Source organism: Silurus meridionalis, chromosome 21, assembly GCF_014805685.1.
Source record: "Silurus meridionalis isolate SWU-2019-XX chromosome 21, ASM1480568v1, whole genome shotgun sequence".
Lineage (NCBI taxonomy): Eukaryota > Metazoa > Chordata > Actinopteri > Siluriformes > Siluridae > Silurus > Silurus meridionalis.
Genome location: NC_060904.1, coordinates 3,537,674 through 3,565,189, shown reverse-complemented (window position 1 = coordinate 3,565,189; position 27,516 = coordinate 3,537,674). Strand labels below are relative to the sequence as shown.

Below are 27,516 nucleotides of genomic sequence, written 5' to 3'. Positions count from 1 at the left end.
ACACAAAAGATTACACAAAATGTGTCGTTACTCTTTATTCCGTAAAGAAAATGGAGTTGTTTTATTAATAATAATACTAATCTTCTTCGGTCAGTGGAACTGATGTTTTCTGAACTTCTGTATTTATGTTACTTGAAACCGATCATAGTAAAGCCTCAGAGTCTACCAGCTGTATCATGTTTGATTCTGAACGTTTGGTTAAACAAACACACAATAAAATAAATCAGAAATGTCGACAAGGTGCTAGACTTTGGGGATGTTTTATTGCAACACAGTCTTCTTTTTTTTTTTTTTTTTTTACACAATATTTGTCCACAAACTGTTCACCAAATTCCTTCATGTTTGTCAGCGTCCTCACTGTCATCGTCGTTACTGGATGCTTTTTGGTGTTTGTTTATAATTTTGTGCTCTTTGTAGAAGATTTAGTCACGTCTTTAAGTTTGTGCCCGTTTTTAACGCTTTCCTTCTTTAATTTCCTATAAACAAACAAACAAACGAGCAAACAAATTTATATATATTAGCGTTGCACATCTCCACAACTGAGGCTGATAAGATTCGCATCTTGATGCATAACCAACAATACGATACACTAAAGATACATATGAAGCAGCTACGCGATCCGATTCCGCCCATTACGGTGTGATCTGATTTCAATTCAATTGAACACAATATACAAAACACTAAATACAATATACAACACAGAATATAATGTTAATATAATGAGAGAACGCGATCGAGAAACAGTTTAGCGAAAAGAAATCAATCCACATATCAAATAATGGTCACAAATTATTGATCACGTTCTAAATAATGAAAGTATAGCGCATCTACTAGTCATTATATATTAATAAATAATTTTTTACACGTTATAAATATATTCGATGCACACGTTTTTTTAATCAAAGCATCAAATCCTTAACTGCCCATGCAGATCACTAAAGACAAGTCAAATTTCATGTATAAATTGTAAGTTTCTACATCAAGACTGTATCCACTTACATGCTCTTGTCCATGAGAGCATCTGTGTGATCCAGAAGCTCAGTGTTTAGGGTCTCGGGAAGCATAAAGCAAAGCCCTCCAGCCAAAAACGGCAAACTCCCACAAATTATCATTGGAATGGCATGATGGTAGACTTCCAACAGACGAATCAGAGGAGCCAAAATCCCGGCTACGCGGGCAAACATGGCGTTCAATCCTGCCCCGTTCTGCCTGCAGCAACAAGGTAAACAGGTCAACCAGACGAAAATAAAAGCTATGTAAGCAAAAATAAGAAGGCCAGCACAATGTTTCCCAGACCATTGAAACCAGTCATATTAACTAGGGGTGTAACGGTATACAAAATTCACGGCTCGGTTTTTAAGTAATTTTTGGTACGGTTAGGGGGAAGAAAAGCAAAACATAAAATTGATGGTCATTTTTTATTAACAGTTTATTATTATTAATATTTTTGATCATCAACCTTGAACAGTTTACTTTTTTGTTTTATATAAAATGCCTGTTCAGTTAAATTCTATCTAAAATAATATTTAATTATAATTAAATCCAATTGATGCAATACACTTTTTTATTATATTGATTAAATTGAGTAATCAATTAAATTGATTAAATAAAATTTAATAAATAGAAAAATAATTAAATAGTTTACATTTTTTAGACCCTATTTGGGTAATACAGATGTGTATGTAAGTGTGTGCGTTTTACATTTAATATTTAGTTTTCTAAAGATATTTTACTTAACTGTTCTACTTATTTCAACATACTTTAACAAATGTCTTCATTCCTTCATTCCATCCTTCGTTCATTCACTCCCTCGATATGAAGAATTGTCAGGATTTATTCCTTTTAGGAGAAATACACGACATAACGGACATAACATTTGATTCGATAAAACGCTAAAGAATCAATAGCTAACATTAGCCGTTAAACAGGAAGTAAAAAAAAAACGCTTGCGTTATCGATACAGGATTAAAGGTTTTTTTCTTATTATTTGTCTCAAACATAGTTATATGCAAGGTATAACTTGCAGTGAAATAAAAAGTCTTGAATCTTGAATCCCTAGTGCTATTGTTAGCCGCTAGCCACTTTCTGTTTACAGAGTAAAACTGTGCTAACTCTGGGCTTTTTTATATACCCCTGCCATTGTTGTGTAAGTTTTCAAGTTTAAAAAGAATTTTTAAAAATGCGATTAAAGTGACAGGCAGAGACTAAACAAGCCGGCCGAAAGCCCTGTACTGAAATACAGTTCGGTATGAATGCGTGTACCGTTACACCCGTAATATTAACCATGTCATTATTTACCTCACGACAGTGGGGTACAGCTCAGCAGTGTACACATACACTATAGTAAAGGAGGCAGCAAGGCAGAATTTGCCCACCACTGCTACGACAGTCACCGCTATGGGGTATTCTGGAAGTAAAGGGTTTGAAGATAGAGGCTTCAAGACATGCAGTATATTAATAACATAGGAAAGGCTAAAGTACATGCATTAAAGTTATCCACCTCCATTAAGTTTTATGAGGAATTCGGTTCCTCATTGTTTATTTTAAATGCAGTAGATAAAGCTGATAAGTTTATTTGAAAATTTGAGTTGCTGCTGGACATGCATGTGACATGCACGTGTTTTTCAGTGATAAAACATAATCAGATCTTAGTACATTACTTACTTTATTCGTCTCTGATACAATCTTTATTGTGATCAGGGTTGACACTAAGCAGACATTAAGCAGAAGGTACGGATACAGCCTGGATCGGCTGCCGTATCAAGAGATAACATCGACTTTATTTTGTACGTTTGCACACCTTCTGGGATGGCGAGAATGACCAGGCACGCTGTTCCTCCGAGGAGCAACGCTGCACTTTGGGATTTCTTTCTGCCAAAACGTTCAACCAGAGGGTAGCAACTGAGTCGAGCAGGGAGCTCCGCAATGCCAAAGATGAGCTGCGTCAGGTAGATGTCCAGGCCGAAGTTCCCCACATTCAGACTGATACCGTAGTAGACCAAGCTGATCACAAACCTGCCAAAGTGATGAAGCAATGACCAAAACAATCGGAATGCACCGGATTCTTGTAATCATGCAAAATGTAATGGAATCTAGGTGTGGTTTGCCCTTTTTCATATAAATTCTCTATATTGGTATACTTATTTAAATAAGCATTATCAGCATTACCAGAACTTACCAGATATAGCACATGATCAACGTCCTCTTTCTCAAACTAGGTACTCGGAAAAGGTCCAGCATGTTGCCGGTTTGGATGGTATTCTCTGCCTCCAGCTGATGGACCATTTGTTTAAGTTAGAAAAATTCAATTTAAAAATACATCTAAATGTCAATTCACTGAGAGACAAAATTACCCTTTCAAGCAGATATTCGGGAACTTCTCTGCCATTAATTCGGGCTGCGTTCAGAATTATCTTCTTCGCTTCCTCCTGTCTGCCCTGGGTCAAAAGCCATCGAGCCGACTCGGGCAGGATCCTTTAAACAGAATACGCTCATTGGATTTAGAGAGTATTGTATAACATTACGGCATAACACTGACTATCGCTTTTTCTTGGCACCTGTTAGTGAGTGGTACTGTATTTATTAGGCAGCAAGTGGACATTCCGTCTTCAAATTTAACGTGTTAGAAGCAGGTAAAATGGGCGAGCGTAAGGATTTGAGCGAGTTTGACAAATTATGACGGCTAGACGACTGGGTCAGAGCATCTGCAAAACTTCAGCTCTTGCGGGATGTTCCTGGTCTGCAGTGCTGAGTATCTATCCAAAATGGTCCAAGGAAGGAACAGTGGTGAACCGGCGATGGGGTCTTGGGCGGCCGAGGATCAATGATGCACGTGGGGAGCAAAGGCTGATCCGTGTGGTCTGATCACACAGACAAGGTCCTGTAGCTCAAACTGCTGAGAAGTTAATGCTGTGTATGCTCGACAGGGTCACAACTGTTTTGGGAGCAAAAGGGGGACCAACATGATATTAGGCAGGTGTTATGTGGGTTAAGGGTTAAAGTTATGGGGTATGGGTTTTGCTTAAAAAAGATTACTTTGCTAGTCATGATATTAAAAACTAGACCTCTACAGAACCTTAATTACTGCGCTACAGCTGGCTAGAACCAGTCTGACCAGCAGTTTTTAAAGCATCTTCTTAAGGATGTCTAAGATGCAACGTCATTTTTAGAGATTTTATTGTATGTAAATTACAAACCCACCTCAGAAAACTGATGAAAGATGGACGCGGGGTTCAGAGTAAAAGCCTTACCAGAAGTAGATGCCTAGGATCAGGACTGGAGCGGATGTAACTAATTGGAGGATCCTCCAATTGCGGATGCCAAACGCCAGCCCGGAGAGTAACATCAGCCCCAGGGCATAGCAACAGTGAGACAGGATGGTAAAGAGGGCTCGACGTGATGGCCCACACCATTCAGGACCTAAATAAAAAATAATGTTACTAATGATAAAAAAGTGATGATATTAAAAGAAAATTTTACAAACTTCATCAGTACCGATGATGTTGGTAGTGATGGTGATGCCGGATATAGTAACACCAACTACAAAGCGAAGAGCGATGTAGACGTAGAAGTTGGGCGAGAAAGCAGCACCCACACCGAACAAGAGCTGCAATGTCAGTGAGACTAGCAGGACAAAACGCCGGCCGTATCTGGAAAGATGGAACATATCCCAAAAATTCCTCACAATCACTGCCATGATATAGAAAGGTCATGCGCTATATTGGGCCATCATTGAAGGTTAGGTTGCTTTAGATTATTTTTTAATAGAAACAACACGTACTTGTCAGCCATTGGTCCAAACAATAAAGCTCCAATAAGGAGTCCAGCCATGTAGATAGATTGTGAGGTTTCATTTAGGCTCTTATTGTCACACACCAAGTCAAACTAAAAGAAGAAAATTCAAAAAGGCAAAAAACAAATATCAATCCACTTTTTCTCTAACATTCATCTTCTTTTAAATACATTTTACAAACTACAGGGTGTTTAAATTCCACCTTTATAGAAACGTTTTATGTAGAACCCTAAAGGTATTTTCCTTTTACCAAAGGTTTAAAGTAGGACCTGTTAATAAAGCTAGTTACTCATGCAAGGAACCCTTGAGGAACCTTCTCAAGTTTTATTAAGCCTTATTAAGAGGCTCAAACCACTGTCATGTTTCTTTTTTAGTAGCTGGTGAACAAATACTTCTTAATTTTTGCTATATTAATGAAGGTTTTCTGATCGAGCTGGCAGATCCCAAGAACCACGGTTCTTAGTTTAGTTTGTTTATTGCAGCGTTACAGTAGTGTATTATCTGTTTCCAACCTTTATCTAGTGTTTTGCGTATTTTATAACCTTGACGGTCTCGTGTTCTGCGTATTTTATAACCTTGAAGATTAATATAATGGATTTTACCACTTTATTTCAAACCTAGCAGCATTTCACAGCATCTCAATATCAGCCATTGGGGGATGTCACATGGGTTTGAAAGGGAATAGAGTGGAAAACTTGGAACCAGTGCTATAGTGTATATTTTAGGATTTTTAGGATCTTAGGTATTCTTGGACTAGGCAAGAGTTTAGCTTTCTAAAGTTCTATTCGAATATTTATGGTATAGATCTAAACATGTAGAGTTAAGCCAGGTGCACACTGTGTGATTGCGCAATTTGGTCGTCCGAGACAAATTTTGAAAACCCTAAAAGATTTCTAAAGTCTGAGGTAATAATTTGTAGTCTTTGAACGCCGGTTTGTTTACCGACAGCCATCGCAATCAGTATTTTTTTTCCTGATGAAATTTTGGCAAAAGATTTCAAACTCTTTCCTGCAGTGTGACTGTTCCTACAATGACCATCAAACCAAGAACCAATAACCTAGCGATGCTATTAGCGCGTCAACTTCAATCCATTCTAGGGAGAATGTGGAAACGAGTAACAGCAAGAACAAAAAAGAGGGGAAAAAACGTCTTTGTAATGAAGTTTTTGTTATTGAGGCATGTCATAAACCAAATTGAAATTGTTTTTGTTTGAGCTATTTTGAGTTTAGGAACGTGGGTCTGAATGTGTATCGGATTGATGACTTTAAAACTTTGGACGGGTCTTTTTCTTGTGTGTTTCAGTTTTTGACTGTCGTACAGTCTGACATTATGAAAACTGAGATCCTACAGTGTGACGTGGATCGTGTTTGTACAGTCAGAAAAACAACACTCGCAAAGGACTATAAAAGTCGCGTCATTACGACCATGTTACACTGCATAAGCAGCAGTTTGGAAAGATGCAGTAAGTTGATTTTGTCTGCCTTAGATGATGGATATGATTGACTTCGCCCTCAAAGGTTGTGATATGCAGAATGCCTAATGGGTGGAAATTGGCCATGACTTAATTAGGGAGAAATTCAGTGGGAAATGAGGTTCTCCTACAAAAAACAGTGTACCCCTTATACCATTTTAAAGCAATAGTGTTTATATCAGAAGACATAAGAAATGCATCTTACCTCAGTAATTAAGGTGCTACTCTGTTGAGGTACTTGATAAATCCAGCCATCTGTACATTTCTCTGTAGCGTTTAGTCCGTAGGCTTTAATGGCTTCAAAATCAAGTTCAACAGGACTGAACATTTGACAGCTCTCATACTTGCCGGATGGATCTTTAGGGACTGTCAAATTTAACTGGTCCTCATAAGTCAGGTTCGGTGCTTGTTTTCGAATCCAGTTTGTATTACAGTTGTGTGGAAAATTCAGACCAGTAAACACCTGGGCAAACATGTGGAAAGCTGAGAAGATGTTGGGGAGGCATATTACCCCAAGCAAGCGCTTCTGGAACGGGCCAAATTCCCCAATAGCTGTTAATATCTGGCTGAAGTCGATCATCTTGATCTAGATGAAGAGCAACTTCTTTGTAGGTTCTCCCAGCAGTTTGCCCATGTGTAGATAAATTAATCTTTAAACCAGCTCAGGTTAATCCAAAAGAAAAAAACAGGAGACAACTAAACACACACACACACACACACACAGCAGAAGTGGGCTTGGCCAAAACGATGATGAGACTGTCAATCATATTCGTTTCTGCTCAAATTCCTGTAGCTTTCACCTATCTAGGAAACTTTAATGATTGAGCTTCACTGTGTGTATGAGATCTCTAAAGTTATCAGGGAACTTTGGAGCGCACACAAGCACGTGTGCAAGAAACTTTGACTCGTAAATTTTTTTTACAACTGATAAGGCAACAATGGTTCATTTGTAATATGCAAAGTAAGATTATACAAAAAACAATGTACATGAGAGGTTTTATTTCAAAGGAAACACAGCCAGAAGAGAGCTTTGGGGTCCAGGCATTCATTTTCAAAAACGTGGATTTTTTCTGTAGATGCACCATTTAAATTACAGCCTGGGCTTCTCAGTTGATCAGAAAAAATCCAAACTTAGTGCTCTCCAGATAGAGAACTAAACACAAAATGCCTTGGTGCCACCATCAGGGTATTTGGGTTTATTTGGCTTTTCCAAACACACATGAATTTTGGCCCAATTTCAAGTCTGTACAACATGCAGCTTGGGTCCGCCTGATCGGTTTTAGAAAAAGAGCCCCTGATATCACTCATCACAAGGAAAATGTTCATGTATATCTTTTATACAGAGTACACCACAAAATGGTTCTTTAAAGACCCCTTCCCTGCTCCAGGTTCCCCAGCTGCATCTTGTTAATACCATGGGGACTTTTCCGTGTCATCACGACTCATCTATTACTTATTAACCTGTTGGTTGACCAATGCCTCATTATTTACTTTTGTCTTGATGCAAACATTTCATGCAAGTACTGATAGATCTTGTGTTGTCTTGGCCGACATTCTTAGCAAAAATTTATACAAAATATACACAAATACACAAAGTATGGCTTATCTGAAACATTTTACCTCATGCTGCCTTTTTTGCACTGTTACGGTCAAATAAAACCATTCTGTTTATTTTTACATTTGCACCTCATCTGTATTATTGTTACATATATATATAGCACATTTGCATTCCCATAATATCTTGTATATTTATATCAGATTTGCTATTTGCACTTCTGGTTAGTTGTTTACTGCAGTTCATCGGTCCTGTACTTTTAGTTTGCACTCTGACAATAAAGTTGAATCTAATCTAAAATTAATAAATAAATAAATGGAGAATAACAATTTTCTACATTCTTCCATGGTATGAAGTTTCCTGTTTTACCTTTTAAGGGAACCATGGCTTTATCCAAAGTTCCATAATAATCCATGGGATCTGAATACAACCGGTTACAATACATAACCCTAAAAAAATGTTCAGCCATCACTGTAAATGGTTTTTGTTTTTAGCTTGATCCTCTGGAGCAGGGGTCTCCAGTCTTCTGTACACCATGGACTGGCTAATGGAGTGTGTATATAACTATATCAGATCATTTCATTTATATGAAACAGTCAGATTTCTCTGACTGATCAACAGCAACAACGACAAAATGAAAATGACTTTAGTGTGGAAATGTTTTCTATGCTACTGTGATACTATACTATCTATAGACATTTTTACCAGAACGTTCCGTGATTATCTCATTATCATGGCACCTGTTAGTGGGTGAGATTTATTAGGCAGCAAGTGAACATTTTGTCCTCAAAGTTGGCGTGTTCGAAACAGGAAAAGTGGGTGAGCGTAAGGTTTTAAGCAATTTTGACGACTGGGTCAGAGCATCTCCAAAATAGGATGTTTCTGGTCTGCAGTGCTCAGTATCTATCAAAAGTGCTCCAAGGAAGAAACAGAGGTGAACCGGCGGCAGGGTCACAGGCGGCCGAGGATCATTGATGCATTTGGGGAACGAAGTATGATCCGTGTGGTCCGATCCAACAGACGAGCTCCTGTAGCGCAAACGGCTGAAGAAGTTCATGCTGTTTATGCTCGATTTGTCAAATCTGATTTAGCATCAAAAAGAGGACCAACACAATATTAGGCAGGTGGTCATAATGTTTTGCTTTCAGTTGTCAGTATTTATTAAAAGATTGATAATTGCATTCAAATCCACACCCAAATCAATTCATCAACCTTTAATTAATTTTCATCAACACCCCCCTCCCCAACACACACACAGTCAAAATAACTACTATGTTCATTCTTTATTGATTTTTTTTCTTTAAAATAATTAGAGAAACATGCATCCAAGTCGAAAAAAAAAAAACAAGAGTTGCGAAAGGAGCAAAAAAAAAAAATTTATGCAAAAAAAATAACCAAAAAAAACAGAAATATCGTACAGTTGCACGTTATTGCCTGAAATCAGTTGAGTGTGAAGGGCGTCTGTCCAAACACTACAGCATTGCTATAATACATTTCCGCAGATGAAAAGACGCGACGAGGGATCCATCGAGGTTTACAGCGAAAAATAATAGGGGGCGACGTCGTTGATCGGTTTCGACTCAATATCTTTTTATTAATGCTGGTGAATGGCACAATGAATTTTTTTTTTTTATAACTTTTTGGATGATTTTATGGAATTCATAACAGAATACAAGGGTACTGGACTCTACATAGTCAATAATTCAAAATAACACTTGATTTATTCGATTATATCTAACATTTTTAAGTGCCTGGAGTGATCGAGAGTGAATTATACTTGTCGAAGGATTACTAGGAAAACTCAGGTCTATTTATATATATAAAAAAAATGAAAGGAAATACACAGAAATACTGGATTTATGCCCAAAAATGATGCACGGATGCTCGTATGTAAAAGCTGCTTCATACTGAGAAACGTTCCTATTTTCATAAAAGCGTACGAAAAGTTCGCTTCCATGTGAACCACCTGAGCCTCTGCGTTCTTAAAGGCTGATCGAAGGCATCTTACCATTCGTTATAGTGAACACTATTTCATTTGAGATTTTCAGGAGGGGATTAAAGCAGCCGCTGGACACAGATGACACAAACGCGAGACTCGTATGCATAGAAAGAAATAAAAAGAAAAAGAAAAAAAAAAGCGAGCTCGGGCTTTTTGATCTTTACGTGATAAAGCAAGCTGAGGAGTTTTAAGTGTTCTGCCACCGAGGTGCTCCACTATGCCATACATTCAGTTTAGGGGGGTTTTGTAAGAGGGAATGAATCAGATAGACCTCCTCCACATGGAAAGGAAACGTGATGGGCTTTAGAATTTAGTGGGCGTGAACTGAAGAGGTGGAGAGTTTGGTGTGCTTTGGCAGCCTGGTGTTGTGCCCCAGATCAGTGCTCAGTAAAGACGGGAGGAGGGCGGGAGGAAGGCAATGAGTAAAACAACCAATGTAAAACCAATTCATGACGCTATTTACAGGTGAGAGAAGATTCAAATCAAGTACTGTTTATATAAAAAAAAAAAAAAAAAAAAAAAGACACTGATAACACCAGAAAACACGTTTTGTTTTCCATCCAAGAAGAGCATCGTTTCATCGTAGAAATCCAAATGTAAATTTTTTAATGCAGTAATTGATGAATCAGAGACGTGTAATTGTGTAATATAGTGTGTGTGTTTGTGTGGGGGGGGTAATAAGAGAGAGAATGAGAGAGTGAAAGAGACGAGTGTGAGAAATCATTCCAGTGACTAATAAATTTAATAACTTCATGAACAGAGGTGGACAAATCAGACAAGCAGATGCTAGTCTAATAAACTGCTTTCCAGACTCCTCCTCCCTGCCGTCTGCTTTCCAGACTCCTCCTCCCTGCCGTCTGCTTTCCAGACTCCTCCTCCCTGCCGTCTGCTTTCCAGACTCCTCCTCCCTGCCGTCTGGTTTCCAGACTCCTCCTCCCTGCCGTCTGGTTTCCAGACTCCTCCTCCCTGCCGTCTGGTTTCCAGACTCCTCCTCCCTGCCGTCTGGTTTCCAGACTCCTTCTCACTGTCTTCTGCTTTCCAGACGACTTCTCACTGCCTTCTGCTTTCCAGACTCCCCCTTGGCCGACGACTTCTTCCTGACTCCCCGTTTCCTGACTTCATTCTCCCTGATTCCTCATTCCAAGACAACTCCTTTGTGCCTTCCCCTTTTCAGACTCCCCCTTCCAGACTCCCTGCCCCTGACTCCTCATCGAATGCCGATTGAACCGCTGTAGCCTCTGGTTCCGGGTAACTAACAGCACACTGGAGTGGTGAGCTAGGGAATAAACATGATTTGTCGACCCCTGATTAGAAAGAAGTGTGTCTTCTGTGTGCACCCACTCGCCTCCACGCCACGCATTGCAATAGAAACTAGGAATTCTGTACAGCAGCTAAGAATGCAAAAAAAAAATGCAAAAAAAACAAGTGCCCGAGAACATCGCGAGAACATTCCGAGAGCAGATTCGCAGATACATCTGGTCATGATAAGGCTAAAAGTGTGTGCTCGAGTAGGGCACTCAGTTCAGTTAAAGTGTGCTAGCTGTTTCCTTCAAACCAGAAACCATAAAGAACTACATGTGTATAAAAAAAAATCTAAATAAAAATAAAGATTTGGCTAGAATATTTCATCATGAAGAAGAAGAAAAAAATCATTGAGAACATGCATTCAGTAGCTCTTCACTATAAGGCATTGTTACATGAATCAACATTTTAGGGCGTTAGTTCAGATTGTGCAAATGTTCGGGGACGTATAAATTACAGAAAGAAAAAAAAAAGAACAAAAATGGAAAAATGAATGTGTGGTTTGAAAAAACAACAACAACAAAAAAAAAACCAACAACTAAACAACCTTCTACATGTACACTGTAAACGTTAGTTGACTGTTTCCTATCGATTCTGATCTCACTCCAGTGCCTCCTAGAGCTGGGAGGTCTTCTGGTTAAATCCTATGGGCTCACGACACGACACGGTTTTCTTTGGCAGAAGTGGTATCTCAAACGGTGTGGGGTGAGGGGGGGTTGGGGGTGGGGTGGGGTTTCGGGTGTCATTCTATGGGTGTGGTGTTGGGTTTTCTTTCTTTTTTTTTTTTTTGTTGCGCGTTTTTCACATTTTTAGGCAAGTCATGGTCCCTGCGTGGAGTCAAACTTTAACTGATACTGAGCTGAGCGAATCCCATTAGTTTGATATCATCAGGAATCTCCGAGCCTTCGATGCCGGACGCCTGCCGAGACAAATGAGGTTAGTATCGCTCGCTTTACGCTCTGCTCGTTTCCGTAAGAATCAACGGTCTGTTTCGAACTCACCAGTTTAAAAGTGACGTTTTTGTTGGTTTGAGGCTCGTCAACTATCTTCTGCAAATTAGCAGCAACTGCAAAAGAAAAAAAAGGATTAATATTCATCAGTGAATTAGTCCGCGAATATTCGTATTAGATTTAAACATTTTTGAAAACACCTCCATGATTTAATGACTAGTTTAAATTTTTGCAAGCTTTTTCATTCATTTTTTCTTTACGAACTAAAAAAGGCAAGTTTTATTACATCACAAAACCGGGTAGCCAATCATATTTCAGCAGACAAAAAAAACCCCACTTAGACAAAAGTATTAGGACACCTGACTTTTCCAGCCATATGCCGCTTCACTTAAACTAGAAGAACCCAAAACCAGCTCCAGGAAGATTTGCTTTACAAGGGTTGGAGTGGAAGATCTAAAGCTACAGAGCTCAAACCCTATTAAACACGTTTGATGAATGGGATGAATCTTTTATGCTGACTGCACCCCAGGCCTCTTCACGTCACCTGCATCAGTAGCTGACGTTACTAACACCAAGCTTATTGAGAACAAAATCTAGTGGAACAACTTCCCATAAGAGTGGAGGTTCTGATAGCAGCAAATGTGGAATGTCCAAAAAGCACATACCAATCTTATGTTCAGGTGTCCACCAATTTTTGTTTTCATACAGTGTATTTTTAAAGCATTCTTTCGTCAACAAGGCTAAGTAATAATACGGTTACTTACCTATAACTAAATCCCGACCATCTACCAGGCCTGCAGACACCAGCTCCTGGGACACGCCGTCTGCCGTGTCTACAGAAAACACAGTGAGGGATTCAGAACGAGATGAGAGATGAGTCGCTTACTTCAGCGACTTAAAACAGTGAACATGGAGCTAAAAATTCAACATGAAGGAAGATCTTCAGCTGTTATTACTGTCTTGCCTGCTTTATTTAACAGTCCCTCATCAGTTGGTGAAACTGCGTGCTTTAGAAGGTACTAAACCTGAACAACTGCACCTTTTAGAATACATTTTTTGGTCTGATTTTCATGTGTCCTCCTTAAAGCCTTTTCACTGGGGATTAAAATATATGCCAGACGAGCTCATGCTATATGATACAGTGCAGGTGTTTAACCAATTAAGCACCACATGAGATCAAAAAAAGTAGATGTCATAAAAACTAAAGTATGATGTGTGTGAGTGATATAGCTAAAAAAACATTGTGTGAAACAGTTCTTCATTGCTCTAATGTAAAAGGAAAAGAAATGCAATAAGTGTGTGTATATATATATATATATATATATATATATATATATATATATATATATATATATATATATATATAGAGAGAGAGAGAGAGAGAGAGAGAGAGAGAGAGAGAGAGAGAGAGAGAGAGAGAGAGAGAGAGAGAGAGAGAGAGAGAGAGATATTACCTCGTCCAGGCATAAACTCAAATCGAATGTCGTTGAGCTCCTTCTTCAGGTTTCTGTAAAACAGAAGAAAAATCCTGTGATGTGTTTAAGTATAATGCACAATGTGCTTCCAAAACCAACCCAATGTGCCACAACCCAACCCAATTTGCATACAACAAAACGCACCACCCAATTTGTATATAACCAAACCCAATGTGCTTACAACCCAACCCAATGTGCATACAAACCCAAACCCAATTCACAAATGCACCAAATCAATGTGCCTTCAGCCCAAAACAGCATATAGCAATGCCCTCAACATGTCAACCAACTACAATGACTCATCTTTACACTTGTGTCAGAATGTGGACTGAATGATTTGTTGAAGAACAGCACCAGCATCATTTTGAAGCTCCTGGACAGGTTTAATGACTGGAATGTGAATGCAGTGTGCGAGATTCAATCCACACATCTCACAGCACACATGCTGGAAAAAATGTGTGTCAAAACAGACAAACATACCTTAACCTCAACACCAGGCTGATGGGTGACTTGGAGGCATCACTGGCAGAGGCAGGGGCAGGAACAGGGACCTGAGGGTCAAATTGTGTGAGCATTCCAGGAGTGGCTTTTTTGTGCATCGGCCAAACTACCATACAAATTATGCACTACACACAATGTCCGTAACTCAATTCTGTACTGGACATAATGCTGTAAAGTACATCACGTTAAAAGTGTGTACCTGGGCAGGGTTAGCAGAAGCAGGCGGGCACTGTAAGGGTGGCACGGCTTGCCCACCAGGCTGAGGTAAATCGGGTTGGGCAGGAACACCCGTCTGGAGGTGACTGCCAAAGGGCTCCGCCGGCTGGAAAAGCTGCTAATAGACACAATAAATCGCAATAAATGTACTTTACTCAAGTAAACTTATTTTCACTTCACTACATTTCAAAAGACAAATATCTTTTTACTCAACTACATTTCGCAAAATTAAAGCTGAATCCTTACCTCAGAGTTCTGCGAGCCCTCCTTCACTCTTGGTGACTATAAGAAAAAAAGAGAGAAAAATCGTCAAAGGTTTTTTGGGGAAAAATCAATATTTTAAATATTAATAATAATATTAATTGATTTAGCCCCCTTGATCTGATTTCAACAGCAGTAGTGTAGAAGGAAGGGTTACCAAGCGCTGCCTTGTTTATGCGTCACACACACACACTCATACACACACTTTTGTTACGTTTGTAAAATGTACATCGATGTATATCGAATGACTTATTGGGTTTTTAAGAGAAAGAAAACAAACCTGCTTATATGCACTACTTTCAAAAACAATACTGAGACCAGGTTCAGGTGTGAACACAATCGGAGTGAATGTTATCGGACTGCCTTATTTACTATCAATTATATTACTTCTTTTATGAACTGATTTATTGCGGGACTCTGCACAGGAAGGTCAATTTACACTTCAACGTTATCAAATGTCGCACCTGAATTATTTCTGGTGCACGAGGAAGCTACACGTGAACGATGTCAACAACTCGCTCATTTCAGCAATTTCTCATTCGAAACAAAAACTACTAATGAGCGATGGCTGTTATTAATGGCTAGAAATAGCATTCTAGACCGAATCAAATCAATATTTCTATTAATATCTGACAATTTTATTGAGAAGGTTTATGCTATTCATAAGCCTTCTCAATAAAATTGTCAGATATTAATAGAAATATTGATTTGATTCGGTCTAGAATGCTATCAACAGCTTTACCCTAAATTACACCTGAGTAAAACAGGACGAGAAAAAATATATATATATTTCAAATGTACACAGACATATATTTGTGTATATAATAAACATTATGCATTGTTTAGTTCATTTCGGTGTTCATGAGTCTATAAACTGCATTATTAAAATTATACAATCATGGATTTTTATTTATTTTTTAATTTTTTTTTAAGTTCTGCATTTCATATGCAACATCTGTTAAAAACATTCATCTTACCATAAATGAATTATTTAAAGAAATTATAATTTTTTTATAATTTGTATAAAAATTTCATGGACGCAAGGAAATTATAATCAAAACGGAAACTAAAACATTAATTAAATGAATTAATAAAAAAATAAATAAAATATTTTAATTTAGGACATGAATTTGACGTTTTATGCAACCAGGGAAACACAACAGGAGGGGCTAAATAGCTGCAAGACAGGGGCGTGGCGAGGGATTGCAAGGGTATAAGTAATTTTATTTTTAAATATTTACATACATACACACACACATACACACACACATACACACACATATACACACACATATACACACACACACACACACACACACACACACACACACACACACACACACACACACACACACACACACACACACACACACACACACACACACACACACGTATAAGGGCTGTACACAAATTCATTCACGATTACTTCGCCACGCATTTCTGTTTGGCCATTTCTATTTAAAATCTAAATAAATTAATATAAAAGAGGCGAAATTAAAACCTTCACAGAACACGCATTTATTCACAACATCCTTCCTTTACTAAGATATAAAACATTTCATAAACTCCACCGGAAAATAGTCTTTAAATCAATAACAATGGTTTTACTGAGGCACCAAAAACTGCCATGATGCACACATCCGGCAATTAAAACCGTCCGTGTGGAAACAGCAAAAGTTTCGTTTGGTGTCCTGATGACTTGCATCATTTACATAATTACTTTAAAACATTAACTCGATTATTTTGTCTCCATGCGCCATGTCGAGTTTGGTGTCACGAATAATAAACATACATTTGCATAAAGCATCGAGATTTGTTGGTGCATATAAAAAAAACTCACCTTTATGCAAAAGACCACACTGTATCTCTGAATCATGTCCCCTCACATTCACATTCATATACATCTGTTATATTGTCACTGGATATCAGTGTTTATTTTTTCACGGTTTCGGTAACAAAAGTGTGTGTTCAGCCGCAACCACGGTGTGTTAGTGCTTCACCCTGAGCGCTGATTATTCACTCGATAAACAGTTAGAAGCAGTCATTGATTTTAAAGGTGAGTTGTGAACACACATGTACACACACAAAGCGATACAAATGGCTTCCAGGAAATACAACCTCCCAAACTATTCACTGTAGTTTTCTGCATTATAAATATATATATATATTTATTTTTCATTGTACTCTCTCTGACTCTCAAAATTTCTCAGATCTCCAAAAATGCATTTGCACAAATGATTTAGTACGGCCGAATCTTTAAGTGTTCTAAATCTGCCCGTGATTTACCACGGTTTCAATCTGGCGCCCCCGGGTTTATCGCAGAATCGCGTTTGCCACCTAACTAATTACTTTTGCTGATTATAAATATTATTTGCTGATTTGCTGATAGACCAAAAAACGTATAGGTAATAGTTTTTCTGGAGTTTTATGCTGAAATAATGACATTTATTAGTAAAATATCTAATAATTAATTATAAAATAAAATATATATTTAATTTTTTTGATTTCTCCTATTTCTATTTCTTCTAGTTTATAATTATTATTTTGCTTCTCATCAGAATTCATGGTGTAGTGACGAACCCGGTGTGCACTACACAGCCATAAGTTTGTGGACACCTGATCATCATGCTCATATGTTCTAAAGTTGGAGGCACACTAATGTCTCAAATATTTTTGCTCTCTTCACAGTTGTCCCTTCACTACAGTTGCTTCTGTGCTGCCGAGGTTAAAGACCTCGAACATCCTGCACAGAGTCTTGACCTCAACCCCACCGAACAGCTTTAGGATGAACTGAAATACCCCAGACCTCCTCAACCTGCAAGTGTTTGATCTCATGTAGCTGAATTCCTACAGCCACACCCCAAAATCTAATGCAAGCCTTCCCAGAGGAGTGGGAGATTATTAGAACAGTAAATGTCCTTCTTATGTTGTACATGTGGGCTGAAGACCCTTACTGTGATATTAAGAGCATTAGAAGTGATAGGTGATATTAATGGTGAGACAGACCTCAGGGAAGTTCTTCATGTGAACACAGCGCTGTACTAAATCTTACACGGATCGGCCCTGCGTTTCTCCCACGTTCCCATTTGTTATTTGAATACGGCTTGGTTTTGCTAGTAGGGAGGGTTTCCTTGTTAATGGAGCCATGTGTATTTGCTGGAGAAAAGCCCAAACCCTATCTGGAGAAACTTCCAAAGGCTGCGAGAAGCGAACTTGTCGGCGTGGCGCGCTAACCGACTTGGGCGGCTGCTCCTTCGGTGTCAAAGACAAAACAAAGATCACAACATACGAACACATGCACACACAGAGGACGGACATGGACTGTGATACTATGCAAGATAATGTGTTTGGAGACATGGACAAGTGCAAGGACCATGGGAAGAAAGTGTGAGAGAGAGAGAGAGAGAGAGAGAGAGAGAGAGAGAGAGAGAGAGAGAGAGAGAGAGAGATTAATATCATGTGTTTTTTTCTTGATCTTTACCCGTAAAGCAGCAACAGCAGCCTTGCCTTCTTCACTCTCCTCATCCAACTCGTCATCACTCCATTCCCATTCTCCATCTTCTGTTTTATGCAGTCTGCCGCTGGAGCCAGGAACCCGCCTTACCTGCATGCGCGCACACACACACACGCACACACACGCACACACACACACACACACACACACACACACACACACACACACACACACACACACACACGAGACCCTTACTTTCATTCTCCATGTTCACCTCCTGTGAAGACCTCTCTGTTAATTCTATTTTATTCTCACCTTTTTTGAACGTTCTGATATTGTGGGTGCTCTCTGCAGTAACTTCTCCTGTAGAAATTCATTATTCTGGAGCAAAAAAAAAACAAAAAAAAAACAAAACAAAAAAAAACAGTGAAAAAACACAAAACCAACTTTGATCAGGGTTGGAATAAAAAGTACAACACACATGACCTAAAAGTTCCTGAACAGCACCAGGTTTTGTAATCAGCCCTGAATTTCTATAGATTGAGTGGGTAAAAATAAAATTTGAACTAAAGCAGAATTATATAAAAAAATAAAATAAAATAAAACCACATTAGAACGATGTGCTGACCAAAGAACATTAAATACTTCTAAAAATGTGTTTTAATCTTACTTTTTTTGCTGTTTGATACTTTATAAATAATTAAGCAGCCAAAGAAATAAAAATAAAGTAAGAAAATGTAAAAAAGAAAATTAAAAAAAAAATCTATCTATCTATCTATCTATCTATCTATCTATCTATCTATCTATCTATCTATCTATCTATCTATCTATCTATCTATCTATCTATCTATCTATCAGTGAGAAGTGGCTGCTCATCTATCCATCCATCAATGAAGAAAAAGAATGTGTTGCTGACCCCTGCTGGCCTGCAGCGGTAGTGCATACAGCAAAAAAAAAAAAAACATTCCTGCAATTCTTTAAACTGCTATTAAAAAAAGTTCTTGTAGTTAAAAAAAAAAACAAGCAGCCACTTAAACAATTTATCAATGTGGAAAAGTTTCTGCATTCCGCAGTGGTTTTTACCTTCGCTTTCTGGAAGAACTTGTGTTTTAAGAGCTCCAATGATGTTGGCCTGAATGAAATAAGTGAAAGAAGAAAACAACAACAAAAAAACCACACACATCAAGTTTTGCTGGATAAAAGCCAAACCCATTGATACCTGAACAAGTCATGAGAACATTCCTCACCTTTTCTCGGGGTCCTTCTGCAAACACAGCGAGATCATCTTCCTGAAGGATTTGCCGTATTTCTTGACCGTTTCTTTATCTGCGATTCCAGTCTCCAGGGAGGGAGGATCGTTCTGCAGGGTCAGCATCAATACCTGCAAAACACGCCACAACACTTAAACACGGTGCACTGATTGGCCCGAGGTGCCGATTCATGGTCTAGAAGAGAGATGACAATAGTGACAGCTGCATCCGAGGCTCATGGCGGTTAAACCTGGTTTCTACCTGTTGTAGCACCTTGTTCTTGGAGAAAACGTTTCGAAATGGAGTGACAATAAAGCCTACTAGCCTTTTTTTTTTTTAAAGACTCGTAAAATCTCATGGTTCAATCGGTGCTTCCTCCATCCTGTATTTCTCAACAAGGTCACGGTCTTTCACTGATCACATGGCTTCCGTGTGACACGAATTCACAGTTCAACAAACCTTTGGACTGCGAAGCTTTGACCGTCCACTGAATGGGAGTCAATGGAACGGAAAGAGCAGCGTGATCACAGAGAAACTGACAGACTAAAACCGAAAAGCTATCGACCGTCGTCTGCATAACTGAGCTCAGATGCGGCACAATAAATAAGATGCACGGGGTCACGTGTTGCCATCACTTACTTTCATAGGAGGGTATTTGTGATAAGGAGCAGCTCCGGTGGCCAGTTCAATGGCTGTGATCCCAAAACTCCAAATATCTGCTTTAAAGTCATAACCCTTCACCTGCACACAAAGATTAGAACATTATAACACAAAAAATACATAGACAATTGCATGGTGCTGAAGTATAGAATGGTTGCCATGTTGGGTTCTTTTACTCGGAATAAGTCTTAAAACTTTCCTGCTCCAAAACAACCCCAAACTATTGCACTTCCATGTTTGACTGTGGGGGTGAGGCGGCCTGATAATGTCATCTCTCCTGTTCTCCATCTTACAGTCTTAAAGTTCTTCTGTTACAGCCAGAAATGTCACATTCGGACATTCTTGGAGAAATTTCTTCACTGTACAATTATTGTGGTATTTTTGCCTTTGGCCTTGTTTGTTGCATGAAAACAAAAGGGTCTCAAAAACCATAGAGGACCAGGTGTTTTCACAGTTTGGAAAGCACGGTTCATAATCTAGAGCCAAATCTTCTGAAATCTTTTGATGATCGAAAATATGGGATTTAAAAAAAAATAAAAAATGAAACAAAAAACAGTTTACATTAAAGCTCAAACTTTTGACTGATTTACAACAAAACACAATGGCACGTAGTTTTATTTTTGTATGAATGTGGTATTTTTTTGTTTGTTAATTTTTTTACGTTTTACCTGCTCCATGACCTCAGGAGCCATCCAGCACGGCGTCCCGACAAACGTCTTGCGCACTTTGTTCCTGGTGATGTCGCCGCCAGTGGATAGGAAGGCACTCACGCCGAAATCTGCACAGACATTCAGAAGGCAACAAGAGTGTGGAAAACAGCCACAGTCATAACAGATCAGCTCCAGATCATCGAGTTAGACATAGATCAAAACATGTTTGCGACATGATGTATATAAACAAGAGTTTGTGTTTTGGCTACAGGGGGGAAAGAAATTGAGGATCTAGAAGCCTGTTTCCGCCACATGAAAAAAAAAAAGTTTGCGTAATTGTGACTTTAGATCTCACAATTCTGAATTTATTTCTCCTAATTCAGATTTTTTTTCTCGCAATTATTATTTTTTTTTCCATTTTGCATTTATGGCATTTGGTAGACGCTCTTATACAGGGAAACTTACATTTATCCCATTCATACAACCAAGCAATCGAGAAATTAAGTCAGTCTTGGCAGAAATAAAGTTGGGATCGTGAGAATGAAGGAATTGCGATAAATAAAATAGGAATTGCGAGAAATAAGGTCAGAATGTCTAGAAAATAAAACTGAAATCGCAAGAAATAAAGTCAGAATTGGGCAAAAATTAAGTCGGAATTGGGCAGAAATGAAGTAGAAAACGCAAGCACTAAAATCGTAACGGGGGTGTGTGTGTGGGGGGGGGGTGGGGTGGGAGAGGTAATAGCGAGAAATAAAGTCGGAATTAACTCGTCTCGTCTCTCATGTCTCTGATCTTCAAAGGTTTAATCCCAGCTTATTATAAATTCCCTCCTGTCTTTTGCGAAGTGTATTCAAAATAGCGCTGGGAATTTCACCTCTGGGTACGATTATTTGACTTGATTGTCATGCTGCCTCGCCTGCACCCTTTAGTGTGTAACTTTCAAGGTCCAACAAAAATATATTCTACCATAATAACAAAAAAAGTTTGTGGACACCTGACCATAAGATCTGTGTGCGCTTTTTGAACACCCAATTAAATAAATTTGGCATTTACATTCATCCAAAAGGTGTTCAGTGGAGCTCTATAGCAGGAGATCTTCCCCTCCAACCCATGGAAAGCATATCTTCATTTGTTTAAAAAAAATAATAAGTTGATGTCGATGATATAATGGTTGAGCATTAAAGGGTTAATACTGCTGTTGTAATTTTATCTGTGCAAATTATTCAGATCTCGAGTGCTGCGGCAGGAAACAAACTGACGAGCGAAACCCAATTAGGAAGTGACGCTGCCAATCGTGTGAATGAGCACGGCAACTTGCGTACCTGCGATCTGAACAGAGCCGTCTTCCCCCAGCAGGATGTTTCCAGCCTTCAGATCCCTGCCAACACACAAACACAGCAGGGAACAGTTTAACACACGTTTTTTAAAAATGTGAAATGTAAAGCTTGCATGCAATCGATCCGCAGACTCCTGGGGAAGGAAACTATGGCAAAGCTACAATCTGTAGTGGAGGTCGACAGATTCTTAGTTTTTTAGTTAATCGGCATCCATAATCGATTGCTGGAGCTGTAGGTAAAAATCCATACCGGTAGTTTTTCCGGGTTGCATTATACAGTACGAGAGCAGCCTCTACATTTTTATTTGTTTTTGGATGCAAGTTTTTTATTTATTTGGAGTGTTACATTTCCTTTTAGTTCGAATGCAATGTCTTTATTTTTATATTTAATATTATAATTAACATTCATATAAAATTGTACACACTTACCTTAAGTACCTTATTTTTAATTTTTTTTTAATAAAGTTCAGTACTATTTTACATGGAATGTTATGTTTGGTTTTTATCCGGTATCTATTTTAAAAACTTGATTAATCATTTATTGGTAACTAGGATCCAACTGAGCTATTGATATGGGTAAAATCCTTCGTTTCAGACGTAGAGGCAGCTTTTAGTCATAAATCCGAAAAAAAATTATTTGAAATGTTACAGAATTCATGACTTTCTGCTTTTATCACTGTGGGTAAGAACAGCGTTTAGCTAAGGATTGGTGTGGGTGTGGGTGTGTGTGTGTGTGTCTTTAATGCTAGAACACAAACTGGACTGTCCTGACAGCCGTAGTCATGGTGACAGAATCCTGGGCAGGGCTATTGCTAGAGGTCATCTCAGTTCAAAGGAAAGAGATCATTTTGGGAAGACAAACAGAAAAAAGGACAGTGAAACATCTGCGTGTCTAGACTGCCTGGTGAACCTCCGGCTGGCCGAAAGTCAAATTCCGTTCAATTTACTCCATCGCTGAAACGTTTATGTCTAATTTAAGACCTTTTGCCTTCTGCCTTCACTCCTAACTTTCTACTGTAACATTGAAATGCCAGTTGGAAGGTTTTATCATCTTGATTCAAGCGTTTAATCAGAGGATGGTCTGGCCACTCTCCCTCTTTCTTTCTTGCTTTCTTTCTCTTATTTATCTATCATCTACCTATCTGCCTGTCTGCCTATCTATTTATCTATCGATTTTTCAGTCTGCCTGTCTATCAAGCCATCTTTCTGTATGTCTGTCTGGCTGTCTGTCTAGCCTGCCTGCGTCTCTCTCTCTCTCTCTCTCTCTCTCTCTGCCCTTCCGTCTGTCCATATTTCTATCTAGAAAGATTGAGGTGATACAAAGGCTCCCTATGTAATTAAAACGTAGCTGTCTTTCGATCCAGTAAGATTTAAATACAGTGGTCCCCCAGTGGTTCCGAAAATCTGCGAAATTTTGATCGCAACCCCTATGGTACCTTAGTGAAATCATCAAGACATTATGTCACTTTAATACAACAATATGTTTTGAAAAATCCTATGAAATTTGTTAGAGTTTAACATGAGTTTAAAATGTTATTCCTAACGTTCCTGAACATTTGGTCCCGCTGCGGATTCCCGCAAATTTTAGAGATAATCCGCAGCTTGCTGTTAGTTAGGTTCCAAATGAGAACACTCAAATCTGAGCCGCGAATCTGCAATCTGAGCCGCGAATTATCGGAGGTTGACTGTAGTCCAAACTGATCATGAAAGTAAAGACTGCATTAAAGTGCTGAATGCATCGGCCTATCAGATGCCGCCTGATTTCCTCACCCATACTGTCCAAATGGGGGCAGCACAGGTAACCTTTTTCTCAACATGTTCAAACTGAGGCCAGGGGATAAATCAGGCAATATGATAACACAAGTGGCCTCCAGTTCTGCTCTCCAGAGGCACATAACTGTAATATGTTAAGTTCGTACGTACACACACACACACACACACACACACACACACACACACACACACACACACATCTGAGGAGACAAATCAGAGACTGGTAGAGTAGAGAAAGAGAATAACTCGATGGCTCCTTTCTTTATAAACTAACAGATAATACAGACAGACCACAGACGGAAATGAATAGGACAGACACAGGCAGACAGACAGACAGACACAAATAGGAATAAACAAAATATAGGGACAGATATGTTGGCCACACAGATAGACATATGATAGGAAAGAAAAGGACTGATTATATGGGCAGTTAGATCCTCGCTAGGATGAATAGACAGAGATGGATAGATAGACTGACTAGACAGGCTCGCAAGACAGACAGGTAAACTGAATAGGATATGATACAATGAAATAAAATAAAATATATCAATAGACAGACAGACAGACATTACTGGTGTGAATTGGAGTCTGAAACCCTGCTGTGTCCAACCCTGCAGTGCTTATATAACATATGGATACATGCTCTCTCTACATACCACACACACACACACACACACACACACACACACACACACAGTGTGCATTAAGTCTAGCACTGAAGGTGATAAACACATGAAACAGAGTTGTGCTTCTCCACAAGGTCTCTGAGGGAAACTCGTGCTGTACACAGCTTAATTGAGCAGTCCATCTTGTTGAAGACACACTCACTACTCTCATCTATATCTCCATCGTAGATCTCCAGGTCCTGTCAGAGCAGTTTAATGACTAACACCTAGTCCTACTCTTCTGCCGCAGATTACTAACTAGCCGAGTCGGGGCTCTGCGTCACTGTGCTGCACTCTAGAAAATTCAATCGAGATTAGCTTGTCTTGCTTAATTATTCTGTTTTAGCTGACGTTTAAACATCATCGCTTCTCATAAAAATAAAAGAAACTGTATGGATCAAAGTATTAGGACACCTGACTTTTCCAGCCATATATGGTTCTATCTCTATCGATTATAGCAGCAGACCTGCGGCATAAGCAGTGTGACAAAGGCAGACAGACAGACAGACGGACAAAGGCAAGCAGGCAGGATGTCTAGACAGATCGGGATACTGAACAGGATAAGAAAAAGTATATATTAATAGAGATTTGTTGTTATAAACATTCGAGTACAGCCCAATACATCCACATTTCACAATTTAGAAAACAAACATTGACTGAATTCCTCAAGGATGGGATTTAGGGCCGTGTGAAAGCTTCACACTCGCCAAGTAGCTGCAGCACAATGTGCACAGTTCTGTAATGCAGCTGTGCAATGCTGAATCATCACTGACTTGGCTCAGACTGTCTCTTCCTGAACGTGTGTATGTGTGCGTGCGCGAGCGCGTGTGTGCGCGCGTGTGCTTGTAACAGCACAACATAAAAATAAACAGATCTCAATGAACAGTTCTTTCCATGTGAATTAAAAGTAGCAGGCTTTGAAGAGGACACTGGTTGCTATGGGAGCGCCGAGGTTCAGACCCTCGTTATTATTTAGCAGAAAAAAAGCTTTCTAAAAATAAAAAGCGATATGAAACGTCAGACAGGTTTGTAGGCCGATGCACATTTGAGTTTTAGCATTTGAATGCACTGATACATTGATGTACTGTAATAAAACTTTACATTGTTTACAAATGCCTTTGTTGGAAAAACTAAACGAATAAATAGACTGTATACGGACTGTTTTTAATTCAAGTCTACAGCAGGGATCAAAAATCTTTTGTACACAAAAAGCAAAACACACAGTAAATAATGCAGTTTCACATCTTTGGACATTTTAGCTAGAATTTTGGAACCACTCGCTCACAACTCAGGGACAGTACTACATCAAGACCAGGGGTGCAAAGGGGCGGAAAATTTCCAGGTAAATTTCCAGAAACTTTCTATGGGAATTTGGGAAACATTCCAAGTTGGAAACTTTTGGGAATTTATGGGAATTAATAACAAATTGGTGAAAATGTATATAAACTATCATATACAAACATAAGTATAAACATTTGGGTTGTTCAGAAGCTGAAGTACATGCAAACTAATACAGAATTTTTTTAATGACATTTTGACTTGATTTCATTCTAAGTATCATTTTGTTGCACTATAACTTACATTTATGTTGAAAACTTTTGTGCTGTGTGTAAGTGATAGTTATGTAATTACGACTTTTTTTGACGTGCAGGATTCAAGAAATGGCCAATAAATCTGGTTAATTTGGTTGCTTTATCCTGCAAGATTTTTTTTTTTCCTCAACTACATTTAAGTTCTTAGTTAAAGGCTAGCCTGCTATTTTGTAAATTACCAGTTTATTCCCATTCATTCCCATGGAAGTTTCCAGTATTAAAAAATCCTGAAATTTTGCAACCTTAGCACAAACCAACCAGGAGAGAGGGGCCATGCTTTCTCAGCTTTCTCTAAAAGGCTCAATGTACTTTTGACGTTCCAAAGTAACATGCACGAGCCGTTCCAATGGAACGCGGAGCTGTGAACCACATGCGAGTAATTAGAGTGGCCTGTGAAGTCCAAAGTGAGAAGCTCAGCGGGTAGTTGCTAGAGGGCAAAAGACGAAATGGTCACTTTGAAGCTCCTGCTGCTGGGGCAAAACAAACAAACTTGCTCTCTCTATGCATGAGGGAAGAAACTGCTTTGGGCCGTTTCCTCTAATTTAATTCTCCTGGATCAAGAGGGAGCATCATGTGATCCCTTCGGACTCGGCTACTTTCGGTCACTGCGCTTTGTTGTTGTTCATATGATCCGGCTCAGAGGGGCAAATACACGACGAGTTGCCCTGTTTGCACTTTTAACTCCAGACAGAGGTCCTCGTTCTTCTAAAGAGCGTCAACACGTGAGTTTAGAAGAACAAAGTATCACATGACTGCAGAAGCATGGTCAATGTCTACGGATTCATCTCAAAGGTGTTCAACAGAATTGTATAGCAGGTCACTCGAAATCTTCCACTCCAACCTGCGCAGACCATATCTTCACACGACCCCAGGAGCACCGTGGGTGTCTACACCGTCAGATACAAATACCACACATTTATTGAACAATCAGCTGATTTATTCTGATCAGCTGAGCACAAGCACAAGGACAGAACGCAAGAGCCGGAACTCCTCAGACCTTCAGTTTATTATGGATATTCTAAAGGGCATTAAAAGTCATTAGCAGAACCTTTTGGAGTGATGTTGAACCTCTATGGTGCTGGATCGGCTTGAGATCAAAACCTTGGATTGTTTTCAATTTTCCCTTCAATTCATGAACTCCCCACAAACCTGCTCTGATTGTACTTCAGCATCACAATTTCCTGATTTTTGCCCATTTTTTCTGCTTTCAACACAACAACTTTGACAACTGACTACTAAACAAGATCATTAATCGTTTCACCAATGGCCAGTTTTAATACCTGATTGTTGTATACTGAGGAAGTGGTAATTCTGTGGTTGAGGCTCTGGGTTATTGATCAGAAGGTCAGCGGTTCAAGCCCTGATATCTCCAAGCTGTCAACATTGGGGCCCTTGAGCAAGGCCTTTAACCCTCTGTGCTCCAGGGCCGCTGTATCATGGCTGACCCTGTGTTCTGACCCCAGCTTTCTAATAGTGATGTGAATATCGAATAATTTTAGGTGACTTGGTTCTTTGAATATTGTTCATCAAAATGACTTTTTTTAAAAGACATTTAGATTAATTCCGTTCCTTTGATCAATCCTTTGAACGATACCAGTCCTCCCATGGTTGAAC

General features: G+C 39.0%; 2 protein-coding genes across 4 annotated transcripts in view; both read right to left on the bottom strand.

The window, feature by feature from the left end:
• Positions 1–244: 244 nt before the first annotated feature.
• On the bottom strand, positions 245–7,068 carry slc22a13b (solute carrier family 22 member 13b). The gene is made up of 10 exons (XM_046833869.1): positions 6,469–7,068; positions 4,781–4,884; positions 4,495–4,649; positions 4,251–4,419; positions 3,354–3,474; positions 3,179–3,273; positions 2,801–3,015; positions 2,299–2,407; positions 1,000–1,209; positions 245–476 (listed from the first exon to the last, which is right to left on the bottom strand). Exons 1-10 carry the CDS (start codon positions 6,841–6,843, stop codon positions 395–397), a joined length of 1,635 nt encoding a protein of 544 aa, XP_046689825.1. The 5' UTR covers positions 6,844–7,068; the 3' UTR covers positions 245–394.
• Positions 7,069–10,406: 3,338 nt separating this feature from the next.
• Positions 10,407–27,516, bottom strand: part of oxsr1b (oxidative stress responsive kinase 1b) — a 38,076-nt gene continuing 20,966 nt past the window's right edge. For 2 of the 3 annotated variants that reach the window (XM_046877746.1, XM_046833373.1), the window contains exons 5-18: positions 21,859–21,914; positions 20,555–20,664; positions 19,866–19,967; positions 19,224–19,357; positions 19,060–19,108; positions 18,292–18,357; positions 18,004–18,126; positions 14,508–14,543; positions 14,245–14,379; positions 14,025–14,095; positions 13,524–13,576; positions 12,834–12,902; positions 12,121–12,185; positions 10,407–12,038 (exon numbers count right to left, since the gene is read on the bottom strand). In XM_046877746.1, coding sequence (XP_046733702.1) covers positions 11,964–12,038; positions 12,121–12,185; positions 12,834–12,902; positions 13,524–13,576; positions 14,025–14,095; positions 14,245–14,379; positions 14,508–14,543; positions 18,004–18,126; positions 18,292–18,357; positions 19,060–19,108; positions 19,224–19,357; positions 19,866–19,967; positions 20,555–20,664; positions 21,859–21,914 — 1,144 coding nt within the window. In that variant the 3' untranslated portion in view covers positions 10,407–11,963. The remainder of the gene's footprint in view (positions 12,039–12,120; positions 12,186–12,833; positions 12,903–13,523; positions 13,577–14,024; positions 14,096–14,244; positions 14,380–14,507; positions 14,544–18,003; positions 18,127–18,291; positions 18,358–19,059; positions 19,109–19,223; positions 19,358–19,865; positions 19,968–20,554; positions 20,665–21,858; positions 21,915–27,516) is intronic. The other variant, XM_046833372.1, reaches the window with a different exon arrangement.

Excerpts from the sequence above, each read along its gene's own strand:
- slc22a13b (XM_046833869.1), bottom strand. The coding sequence starts at position 6,843 with ATGATCGACTTCAGCCAGATATTAACAGCTATTGGGGAATTTGGCCCG. Across the intron at positions 4,650-4,780 it reads TTTGGACCAATGGCTGACAA|ATACGGCCGGCGTTTTGTCC; the intron begins GTACGTGTTGTT and ends CCATCTTTCCAG. Across the intron at positions 3,274-3,353 it reads CCGAATATCTGCTTGAAAGG|CTGGAGGCAGAGAATACCAT; the intron begins GTAATTTTGTCT and ends ATGGTCCATCAG.